The following is a 13,394-nucleotide window of genomic DNA, read 5'->3' on the forward strand; positions in this document are numbered from 1 at the left end:
ATCCACTGACCCAACAACACGTGGCTTGATTCCCAGTGGCCGTGGTTTCCCGCCAACCGGCACGAGCCAGCTATCCCCAACTGCTCTAGGAGCGCTCCGGGACCTACCAGCTCGCATATCCGGACCGTACAGGTACCTTTCGACCGGAATTCCAGCCTCCCTAGCGTGTATGCAGAAAGTATGCAAGTGACCCATACAACCACAAAAGTAACAAAACTTATGCAGTCGTTCATACCTGAAATTGACCCATGCTGTAGTCGCATCCCTCTTCATCAACCTCATCCTCCTTCGAAGCGGTCTATCAACCGAAATTGACACCCGAATACGGTGAAAAGTTAGCCATGGCGCCCCTTCAAACCGCTCATCATGCTTAACAAAAGAGCCCAAAAAATTCCCTGCCTGTTCCAGAATTGCATGTGACGTGTATCCCCTCGGCATATCATGCAATTGTACCCACATGTCAATCATATCCAGCTCTACATCCACAGGATTCACCCCATCCAACACCTCCCGACACACAAGAGCATTATTCTCAAAAGCCCAGGGTCCTCCATTCAGCACATACTCCATATCTGTCTTATGGAAAAAAAACAAACAAGAACAAACCCCGTTGGATCTCCGTTACCTGTACACCACGCACCGGTTGCCAAACAGACGCTAAAACCTGCCTCATAAAATCCAGTTTAATTAACTTTTGCGTCAAAAAGCGTCCGACCACCCTCCATGTCTCCTCCTCACCTTCCCCACCTCCCTCAACCCCGTCATCCTCCCCTTCCGGCATAAACACCGCACCCTCCTCCTCCCGCAGTGCCCAATCCGCCCACCTATCCGTCAATTCCGCCACACCCGCCCCCACCCCCGCCTTCCGTACTGCCCCCCCTCCTCCCTTCCTCGCTGCCCCCCACTGCCCGTCCCCCTTCCCTCCAAACTGCCCACCTCGTCACTCACCATTCTACCACCTTCTCCATCCAATAACTCCTCACGCCAACCAACTCCACCGCCCTTATCCCCTCCCCCTTTTTCACGCTGCATGTTTTCTATGTGACTCCCAACCAAACTCCCCCTTACTTCGGTATTCCCAATCTGCCTCCCAACCAAACTCCCTCCACCGTTTCGCCGCATCCCTTTCCCCCCTTCTCCCATTCGGCGCAAAACAGCCCCATCCGACAGCCCTCCGCCGGACCGTTCATCCAAAGCTCCGTTCGTCTCCTCCTCACGCCTAATGAAATCGTCATCCATAGCAACGTCTCCGGCCATCGTCCGGACAGGAAGAACCGATCACCGTTGAAAACCTAAGAAAACCCTAGTAGAAAACGCAAAAACCCTAGAGAAAATCTAGAGAGAGATTAATCTTATTAGTTAAATGAATGATAAATGTCATTTATGATAATGAATTTAACAAAATTTAGCAGACGTATAATTAATTAAGGATTTGAGTTAATTTCAGGAATACTCCATTAGCTATTGTCATTTACTATTTTTTATCGACAATTTTTAATTGGACAAAAAATGGTCCATTGACGGTTGACCTGTCAAATTTTATCGCGACTTTCAATTTTATAATAAATGATTCATTAATTATTGATTTTATTTCAAATTACATCATCCAATTAAATATTCATTTAGTAAATATTAAATTTAAATGTAATAATGTAAAAATTTGTTTGTTGTTGAAATGGGCAAAGTGAGTTTATAAAGTTAATACATTGGGTGTTACCTCCGACCCGACAGAGCATTTGAGAAGATGTAAATCATAATAACTCAATGACTTAGCATACATGATCAAATATCGGTACACACAAGGAATTTGTCAACTTTGGACATAATCCCTATACTGTCACCGCCAAGGTTTGAAGCTTGATTTTTTCTTTCTCAAATACTGTCTACTAAACGATTGAGTTAAGCTTGTACAAATTATCCTTTCATAATCCTGTCGGGACGAGATGTGATGACGCTTGGGATAGGCAATTTCACCTTTTGTTACAAGAATATTAGAAATGTAAGGGATTGGACATAAACAATAAAAAGGATAAAATGTTGGGGTCATTTGAGAATAAGATAAAAACTCCACTCGGTTTTTCTCTTTTTGTATACAATTTGGCTTCTTGGCTTGGCTGCGTGTGGACTCCAGTCTTCCCTGCGCCTTCTTCTTCTTCTTCTCCTTTCTCAAATCCTCATTTCCATTCTCATCCACCCACACGAGCGGCACACAAAACGGATGACTTGTGAATTGTGATTTGATTTGCTAGTTTTTCATTTCATTTTCTTCTCAAATAATCAGTGAGTTCCCAGTTTTCTCTTAATCTTTCCATTTAATTATTCCCCTTCTGTTTTGATCCCCCCCTGTGCAAAGTTTTGATCTTATCAAATTTCTGAATTTTTTAGGATTAAAAATTTGTTATTTATTTATTGTCGCTTAGTGTATGTGTAATTATTGAATACTGAGTGTTTTAATTTGGGTTGAATCTTTTGAAAGTTTAATCAGTACACATGAATTTGTTCATTTTTGTTATGCTAAATTATTTGTTCTATGTGGCTTTGTACTATTTAGCATGCTTGAGAGGAGGAATGTCAAATTAATTTTAAGGAATATAATTTTGAAAAGGTTTCATTTGTTGAGGAAAGGAAGTGTTTCCTCTTGAGACATGGAGGCAATGGAATTACTTCTAATCAGTTTGTATCAAGCAAACAGTATAATTTTATGAGAAAATTGCAATTTTTCGTCCCTAAGTTATAGAGTAATTGTAGGGTTCGTTCTTGTTAATCGTGCTAGTTCTCATCTCTAAATTATAACTGACATTGCAAATATCGTCCTTTTTCTAACAAAAATATAAAGGACGAAATTTGCAATGTCAGTTATAGCTTAAGGATGAAAAGTGAGCATGATCTGTTAGAAAAAGGACGAAATTTGCAACCTAACTTATAGCTTAGGGATGAGAGGTGAGCATGGCCAACAAGTAGGACGAATCCTACAATTACCTTACTACTTAGGGACGAAAAGTACAATTTTCTCTAATTTTATTTAGAATTAGTCCTGTTGCAGCTGGTGGCTGATATTTTACTTTTGTTTTTTTTAGTTTATTATGCTGATGGTTAAGTGTGTTATGTTTTTTTTGTATTTCAGTTTTCTGATTTGTAAACGATAACAGCGGCTGGTGGGCTTGAGGTCAGTATCGTAAACATGGTTGCTGAGTCTTGGTTTCGTAATCTTTGGAAAACAAAGAAGAAGAAGCATGACAGTGCTACCGAGAAGCAGCTAATAGGAGTTTTGGCGTTTGAAGTGGCGAGCTTGATGTCTAAGCTGGTTCATCTATGGCAGTCTCTCGGTGATAAGCAGGTGGCGAGGTTAAGGTATGAGGTAATGAATTCGGTTGGCATCAAAAAGCTTGTATCAGAAGACGATATTTATATTGCAAGGCTAATATGCCGTGAGATGAATGAAAATTTGAGAAATGTGGCAATGGTTGTTACTAGGCTTGCAAAGAAGTGCAGCGATCCGTTCTTGAAGAGCTTCGATCTAGCCTTCAACGAGCTGCTTAAAACTGGTGCTGATCCATATGGCTGGCAATTCACGTGGAAGAAGATGGACCGAAAAGTTAAAAAGATGGAGTGGTTTATGGAGACCAACGCGAATTTGTACCAAGAAATGGAAACGCTTTCGGATCTTGAGCAGACTTTGAGGAGAATGAAGGGTGGTGATGCAGATAACATTGCTTTAGTTGAATACGAGAAGAACGTTTCACGAAAGCAACAGGAAGTGAAGTATCTTAAAGAGGTTTCTCTTTGGAACAGGAGCTATGATTACACGGTTTGTCTGTTGGCAAGATCGGTGTTCACTATATTCAGTAGGGTCGGGCATGTTTTTGGAATCAATCCTGCCGGTGATCAGGAAGTGAAAAAATTAAAACTTCTTGAATCTGACCATATTCATCGCAGCCAGTCAGTTGCACATTCACAATCATCTATTCACCCGACTGAGAGTAGTCTCTCTAGATTTTCTTCAGAACCCATCGAGAGTCTTCTCACTAAATCTGGGCCAATTCCAAAAACGACCAACACAAACGCCTTTTGTTCAGACCCTCCCCGAAATCCTTCTTCCACAGCACACCCGATTTCCGGAGGAAATAAATCAGTTAACTTCTACTCAGGTCCGCTTGGGATGTCAACAGAAAAGTCTCGACCTAAAAAATCTGGCATTAAGTGGTGGCAGTCTCACGAACATTCGGGGAGTTTACAAGGAAAAACCCAAACTTCAAAAGCCAATAAGTTGGCCACTATAGGACCTCTGAAAGGCTGCGTTATGGGTGGAAATGGTTCTCCGGTGAGTGACTGTTATCTAAATCCAGTCGATTCTTGTTCTGGAGCTTTGCATTTAAACCAAGGTGTTAGTATGGACATACCCGTACAGAGCAATTCGGTTTTCAGTAATGCATTCAAGTTCGACTCAAAAAGAAGGTTGATTAACGCGCCTCCTGGCAGTCTCGGGGCTGCTGCTTTAGCACTGCACTACGCAAATGTTATCATCGTAATCGAGAAATTTGTTGCGTCCCCGCATTTGATAGGGCAAGATGCTCGAGAGGACCTGTACAACATGTTGCCCGGTAGCATAAGAGCAGCCCTCAGGGCAAAACTAAAGCCATATGCAAAGAGTTTGAGTTCATCGGGATATGACACAGCCCTTGCAGAAGAATGGAACGAGGCAATGTTGGGAATATTGGAGTGGCTTGCTCCCCTCGCTCATCACATGATCAGATGGCAGTCCGAGCGAAGTTTCGAGCACCAGAGCTTTGTCTCGAGAGCAAATGTGCTCCTCGTGCAAACTCTTTACTATGCAAACCAGGCAAAAACAGAAGCAACAATCACCGAGCTCCTTGTTGGTTTGAACTATGTGTGGAGATACAGCAGAGAGCTCAACGCCAAAGCAATCGAGGAATGCAGCAGCATTAGAACTTTTGATGACTATTTGTATGACTAAACAGCATCTCGAGGGGTTAAAGGGGCATACAACATCGGGAGGGCCTTCCAAGAGGTGCAGTAAGACATTGTTCGTCGCCTGCCTAATGGGACGTGACTTCTCAACATGTTCAGCTTCAGCCCTTAGACCGGGACGTTAGGTACATCACAAATTTGTCGCAATGTAAAATGACACATCTTGTGGCGTCCAAACATCCGCGCAGCTTAGCAAGGGAGCGGGACCTAGTATCTAGCATTTACACGAAAATTTACCCAATTATATGACAGCAACATTTGTTTATAGATGTATACACTTGCATGTTCTTTATAAGTTTCTAAGTTCACCATGTTAGGGATGGTGTATATATATATATATATATATATATATATATATATAAAATGTGCTTAATGGTTGAGTTTCATTGATTGATATATACAAAAGTTGAAAGTTTTAGTTACAAGTAATAATCATAGTGATTCTCATTTCTGTCATATATGTGATTGTAGTAGTCTATGTTTAATGTTTCAAAAAACAGTGTACAGGTACTGGCTCCCACTCTTAACACAGTTTTTGATTCTTTATTGGGCATTCCTTAACCAACTAGAGCACTATTGGGTGGAAGCTGGTGATGGGTCGAATTCAACCAGCAATTGGTGACTATGGGATTATTCGACGAAAGTTGGTGAAGGGTCAAATCCAGCATCCTGTCTTTCGAAAATGTAGTGGCGCTAATAGACTCAACCTGACTTGCTGTCAGACTCGGCACTTTTGTCCAATATCTCGTAGTCTTAGTCTCTCGCAAACTCAAAAGAAAAGAAACACACGGGAAAGTACAAAATAAATAGAGAGTTCTACTATATGTACTCTTAATTTTTACCTGACTTGAGGCAGTGGGTTCCATTACAAGTGTTTACATTTTAAGTGTGAAAGTAAAAGTTGAAAGTAGATAATAAAAATACACGTAGTATTGCGACCTTGGATATCGGTCAAAGGTGTCAAATCCAACAACTAACAAAGCAAGTTGTGTTCACATCAGAGCACGTTGTTTGTTCGCAGTTTCCGGCCGTCTTCTTTGGTCAACGTATGGCGGCTAGTGGTGGTGATATTCAATTGGTATCCTCTAAGAACAGAACAACAGTTAATATAGTTAAATGTGTCTGACTGTCTGTCCTCTTTGGTCAACATATGAAGGCTGAAGGTGTTCAATTGGTATACTCTAACGGCAAATTACACCATGGATCATAGTCTATTTTGCATTTGTACTTGCAATTAACAGTTTATGTATTGATAAATAAATTGAAGATATATAACATGATAACTACAGATACATAATATGTTAACTGTAGTTAAATAAAATATTATGTGTCGCAGTTAACATATTATGTTTCTATAATTATCATGTTATGTGCTTCAATTTATTTACATGAGCATAAACTGTTAATTGCAAGTATACAATATGTTAACTGCATACATATAATATTTGAATCAGGGTCCATAATGCAAGATGAACCCTAAGCTATGATATAAAAATTGTACTATTACAACATTCAACATAGACCAACAAATCCTTAAGGACTAGCTCAATTAATTTGACCGATCATCATAAAGTCTTGCTCCAATGACAGTGTGTGAGCTCAAATTGTATTGGGGTACACTCTGACACTACGACTCGTGAAACCTAATGTATTAAAAATAAAAACATAGACCAACAAAATTAAGAGTTATACTACATGTCTTTATGTAATTTTCATTCTCTAACATGTTATGTTGTTTGATCAAACATTTTTTTTTTTTTTTTTTTTTTTTTTACTTTCCATTTTGCTCGAGCAATACATATCATGTGGAAAGATACAAATTTCTTGAAATACATGCAAGAAATACTTTTTAAAGTTAGATATATATTTATTGATGAATGAGATTTACAAGTTTGAGGAATAGTTATAATGGACATAATAAATGTATAATTAGTAAATAATATAGTGCCATTGTAAGTTTGCTTTAAAAAGATGTATATTCATTGAACCTAGCCTGTACGTAATGATAATTTTGTATATATACAAAATAAAGGTCATGAACATACTTTGATGCATGCACTTCTTGTATTCCTGGTAGGTGTGTTGCAATTTGCAACTTGCAAATTAATAAGTTGCTTTAAGTTCAGATTTTCAATATCAATTTGATATAAACTTATAACATGTTAAAAGACTAGTAAACTATTTAAACCCATTGTAAGAGTTTTATATTAAAAAAAAAAAAAAAAAAAAAAAGAAGAAGCCTTTTATTGACTAAAATTTTAAAATAATTACATTGTAATATTTGATGCATAAATAAATTGTTGGGAAAGCTTATCATTACGCATAAAGCGATTGTACACCTATGGATTAAGGAGAAACTGGAAAAGAGTTGTGATATTTCATTTATTGAAGAGTATCAAATGTAAATGCCTAAATATAAAATCCATGCAATTCAAGTACGGAATATTTCTTTTGCTTCTTTTGTGTTCCTTTAGGATACTGGTCAAAAGTTATTAAACTTGTTTTTTAAATGCAATTAAAATATCAAACAATAAAAATTTTCAAAGAAATATTCAAACTCAATATATATATATATATATATATATATATATATATATATATATATAGAGAGAGAGAGAGAGAGAGAGAGAAAGAGAGAGAGAGAGAATTCTCAAAATGGTCCTCTGACTATAATCGTTTCTTATATTGGTTCCTTGACTTTTAATTGCAATCCAAGTGATCCTCCGACTATTGAATTTTAAGTCAAAATGGTCTCCGTCCGCTTTGGCATGAAGTAGGTGTTAAAATGAAGGATAAAATCTGGCATAGTACAACCCATTAGATACAATTTAACTACCAATAATCTGAACATATTCTCCGTGAGAAATACAATCTCCGTGATTATTGGCTAGTTGTACGTTAGTATCTAACGGTGTCCAAGCCACTTGATTATCATCCTTACCAAGGATTCAATCAACATACCGAGATTGGCTCATCACAGACCATCCTGTTTTCTCACAATTCTAATCTCGAGGATTAAATTCGCCAAACACATGCCCTTCATGTCACATCTCAAATTTAAAATGTTCCTGGTAGATTTGATCATTACTACCCACGATGAGTTTATCGTGCATAAATGACAAACAGTGATATCACCGTCTATTGTATACATTATGTACACACATTTGTCACCTTTGTTAATACTAAACTCGTTGGTCATCAATGAATGATCAAACCTCACATGCCAAATACTAAGGCAATAGTTTCGAACTATACAATGATCTCACCAATTACACACTTTCTTTCTATAGCGTGGAACCACAAAACCCTCCGGTCGTTCCATGTCTACTAAGAAAGCGATACATCCATTTCGATGAACTTCAAAGTCTCGCTAAACGGCTATGGCAAATATCATACTAATGGATTTCATTCTCATCACAAGAGAATATATATTGAAGTAACTGTGGCACTCGCATTGCATGTTCTACAATTACAAGCCCGGGCATTTACTTCAATATAACCAACCGGTTTTTATCTTCCGACACGTGATCCATTAAGATCCAAAGGTTTTACAACCAAGAGGAAGGACAACCAGTTCCAAGTATAATTCTCTAAGATAGAATCTACTTCATTTTTTGTAGCCTCTTTTCACCTTGTTCCATCCGTAGAAGTCACAACTTCTACATACATTCGAGACTCATTTTCTAACAACACTTGTCAGAAAATCTGGTTCATTTTTTAGTAAACAAGTTATAATATGTGCATCACATTCTAGCATGTACGTCAGAAAATATGGACCAAGGATTTTTCAATCCTAGCTCGCTTGCTACGTCTAGCTTTGAGCTTGGGTTCTCTTTCATACCCTCCAGCCATAGCTACGCCGAACGTTCATTTCACAAATTGGAGGTACGAGTTTTTCCAAATAGGAATATCCTCGAACAAATGGCGTAGCCGTTCAGCCTTCCGGCGACACATGTCTAAGGCTCTTAGCTTAGATTCCATCATGGATCTTAGCTATCACAGATCGTTTCAAAAATTTCCATACAACCAACTGCACTGGCCTACGTAAACACGTAGCCCTTAATGGACTTAGCGTTCTTTGATATCTGGTTAAAGTGTTGTACTCTCCAAGTACAACTAGATATCCCACGTATAGTAGTGCAGTCCAAAGTCACGAGCATACCTTAAAAATCTCATAACTCTCACTATTGCCTTCTAGTGCGTATCATTAGGGTTACTCGTATGTCTACCGAGTTCGTTAACCGCAAAGGCAATATCCGGCCTAGTACAACCCATTAGATGCAATTTAACTACCAATAATCTGAACGTATTCTCCGTGAGAAATACAATCTCCGTGATTATTGTCTAGTTGTACGTTAGTATCTAACGATGTCCAAGCCACTTGATTATCATCCTTAGCAAGGATTCAATCAACATACTGAGATTGGCTCATCACAGACCACCCGGTCTTCTCACGATTCTAATCCCAAGGATTAAATCCGCCAAGCCCATGCCCTTCATGTCAAATCTCAAATTTAACATGTTCCTGGTAGATTTGATCATTTGATCGTTACTACCCACGATGAGTTTATCGTGTATAAACAAACAGTGATATCACCGTCTATCGTATACATTACGTAGACACATTTGTCACCTTTGTTAATACTAAACTCGTTGGTCATCAATGCATGACCAAACCCATATGACAAATACTAAGGCAATAGTTTCGAACCATACAATGATATCACCAATTATACACTTTCTTTCCATAGCGTGGAACCACAAAACCCTCAGGTCGTTCCATGTCTACTAAGAAAGCGATACATCCATTTCGATGAACTTCCAAGTCTCGCTAAACGACTATGGAAAGTATCATACTAATGGATTTTATTCTCATCACAAGAGAATATATATTGAAGTAACCGTGGCACTAGCGTTGCATGTAATCTACAATTACAAGCCCGGACATTTACTTCAATATAACCAACCGGTTTTTATCTTCCGACACGTGATCCATTAAGATCCAAAGGTTTTACAACCAGTTCCAAGTATAATTATCTAAGATAGAATCTACTTCACTTTTTGTAGCCTCTTTTCAAATTGTTCCATCCATAGAAGTCACAGCTTCTACATACGTTCGAGGCTCATTTTCTAACAACACTTGTCAGAAAATCCGATTCATTTTCTAGTAAACAAGTTAGAATATGCGCATCACATTCTAGCATGTACGTCAGAAAATCTGGACCAAGGATTTTTCAATCCTAGCTCGCTTGCTACGTCTAGCTTTGAGCTTGGGTTCTCTTTCATACCCCCCAACCATAGCTACGCCAAACGTTCATTTTAATGTGCTACGTCCTTTATTAAACCTCCACAGAAATGCATCTTCTAAAGAATGATGAATTTCTTGATTCAATTTATCGTGTTCCTATGTACATCCAAACTATAGGACTCGTGTACTAAGAACCAACAAACGCCTTTGGCAAGACACCCCCACATTTTAGGTATTAGTAGGGAAACTTCCTACGTGCCCACAACCCATAAGAAGCCTTATCGAGTTTCATGCGGGTAACATTATTTAAAAGGTACTTACTTGTCCAAAGTATTGTATCACCCCAAACACTTTAAGGTAGACCCGAACTTATCAACGTCTTGATATTTATGTTCGGTAATAACATTCGATTGAGGTGAATACCGTGCCATACCATCGAGTACAATACCAATGCTTGCGTAGAAATCACTAATAGGTGTTTCATGTTCACCACATCGATCGCCGTAACCGCATTAATCCACGATTAATTTGGTTTTGTCTTTTATTCTTATAAAGAATAAACATGTGCTACCAATTAACACATCTCGTAGAAGCTAACAGATTAGCCCTTACGAATCCATTCAGTTTTGACCGAAAGGCCAAAATACGAATCAGTGCTTTCGAACTTGAAGCACGAATCAGTGCTTAGGAATGAAGCACGAATCATGCTATACCAAGCACGAATCATTGCTGCCAAACTAACGCACCGATTCCAAAACAAATTCTATTGCTTTAAATTATAAACTCACAGCAACATTCGGTTGCTTAATTTATAATTCCAGTGCTACCTAGCACTAAAATTATTAGCTAATTACACAATTAGCCAAACCTCCTTTCATAATGTGCTGCAAATTGCCACATTTCGTCACTTGTCTCAAATTAAATTTCATACTAGTGTAATTTGAAATTTTTTATCTAGTTAATTCTAACATAATTAACAATATCAAATCAACCAAATTTTCCGACTAGTTGAATCAAGCTTATATAATCGTACTAAGAATATTATTTAAAATATTCAACACTTGAGTTGTGACGCTCACGATTATATAGCTATCCCAATTTTTGACAAATTGATCTTACATGAAATCTATATCGTTCACCATGAACTAGAACCAAAGTCCTTACGAGATTTCAACATGTAACGTGTTTGTTACATTTCGTTTCGACCGTTAAGCCATTTTAGCATTTTTCAAATAATGCTACGTGATGCACTAGGCATCCATATTGAGTCATTTCATACATTTAGACATTACCATCAAATAATTCGTATGTACCATGATTCAATAACTAAATGAAACAATTCATTTTTATTTAATAATAAAAATGTAACACAAGGATACTACAACATTTGTTTAACAAATAAATAAATAGAAAAATACATTGGAAACAAATTTATTTATTCCTATCTCGTAGTAGTCTTTCAAACCCGTGTGCCTTGTTCCATTCCCCAATCGTCCACTCCACAAAGGGTGATCCCGTAGCGCACATCGGGGATACCAAGTCGATTAAAAATAAAATAAGTTTTAAGATTGTTGTGAAATTTGAAATAAGTCGATTTACAAAAAATTATATATATATATATATATATATATATATATATATATATATATATATATATATATATATATCAACCAAAATGGAATTTATAATCCTCCAGATTATAATTCCAACTAACAAGAAAGGAGTAAGGATTTAGTGCTTAGAGCATAATCCCAAAAACCAAAAGAAAGGAGATGAAGAAGAGAGGTTAGTACGAGTCGAGCGAAACACTTTTTCCTTAAAACCTCATTTGCTACCTCCCAAAAGTGCTAGGAGCGTTGTAGCCTAGGTTTCCCAGGATAAAACGTACTACGGTTCGACGTTTGAGCACCCAAACGAACGAACCCGGCGAACTAGAGTACGGACAGATCACAGTAGCAAGAAAGGAGTAGAACTAGAGAGTTTTGGAGCTGAAAACTATGATCTCTTGTTGTGTGTGTTGTGTCTCTTGTTCACAAATTTCTGCTGCTCTACTCCCTTCATATATAGGGAGAAGAAGATTTAACAGCATTCATGATGGCAGGTAACATCTGAAACATCCACCATTATTAGATATTTAATTCAAATTTTAAAATTAGAATTAATACAAATTTAATTCCGTAACGGATGAATTGAATCTCTAGCAGTCCAGAACGAATCTGGTAGACCAAACCAACGAATGGTTCGTGATGTTTCAGCTCGGCCTTGGCTGAATCATGAGTCGAACCCTCGTGCTGCTCAGCCGCAGCACACGAGAGTCAAACTCTTGTCTTCGTGCCCGCAAGGCCAACCAATTTCCGAACGACATTCGTACCCGCAGGTGCTGGCGTACACGAGTTCAGGTCTGAATCAAGGCTTTTCAAGCTTAGTTTGAGATTTGATTTGCACCCCCTTCCACTTTGACCCGATCCAAATCAGAAGTGAACCCCACTGATAATTATACTACAAAATAGTCATTTAAAATGTCATTTTAATGCTATTTTTCCAAGAACATATTTTATCATATAAGTCATTCCCGTCAAGAAAAAATGTGCAGCACCAATAAATTTGAAGAGCTCCATTAAGTCCCGTATCAACCATAAAACCATATAAGATACATATCATAAAACCAATTCATACAATTATAAAACCAAAGGAATAGGCTATTCATCTTTTTAAATTTCGTTGTCTAAGAGATGTTAAAACTGCATACAGGGCCGGATTTTGGCTGTGCAAGCTGGGCTACCGCATAGGACCCCAAATTTTAGAGGCCCAATATTTAATTTTTACCTAGTTAACTTAGAAATAAAAACTAAAAGTTTTCAATTAAACTTAAAAGATTCCATGAAGAAATGGTAGGAATATGTGTTTATTATATTTCAATTTCAACGTGGAAGTTAGAGGTTCAAAACTTGCATCTCCAGCTTTGGACATCTCTTTATTTTTTTTATTTTTAATTATTTTACATTGTGAGTTTGTGCACATTATTATTATTATTGTTGTTGTTGTTGTTGTTGTTGTTGTTGTTGTTATAATTGTAATTTATTCCAGAATATGTCTTTTGGCTTTTTCTTTGCGCATAGTAACATTTTACTACATTATTATTATTATTATTATTATT

The 13,394-nt window shown here is 37.6% G+C and overlaps 1 protein-coding gene across 1 annotated transcript; it reads left to right on the plus strand.

The window, feature by feature from the left end:
- Positions 1 to 2,099: 2,099 nt before the first annotated feature.
- LOC109176904 lies at positions 2,100 to 5,418 on the plus strand. The gene is made up of 2 exons (XM_019326309.1): positions 2,100 to 2,280; positions 3,125 to 5,418. Exon 2 carries the CDS (start codon positions 3,182 to 3,184, stop codon positions 4,973 to 4,975), a length of 1,794 nt encoding a protein of 597 aa, XP_019181854.1. The 5' UTR covers positions 2,100 to 2,280; positions 3,125 to 3,181; the 3' UTR covers positions 4,976 to 5,418.
- The last annotated feature ends 7,976 nt before the right edge of the window (positions 5,419 to 13,394 follow it).

This window comes from Ipomoea nil, unplaced genomic scaffold (genome assembly GCF_001879475.1).
Source record: "Ipomoea nil cultivar Tokyo-kokei standard unplaced genomic scaffold, Asagao_1.1 scaffold0761, whole genome shotgun sequence".
Classification (NCBI taxonomy): domain Eukaryota; kingdom Viridiplantae; phylum Streptophyta; class Magnoliopsida; order Solanales; family Convolvulaceae; genus Ipomoea; species Ipomoea nil.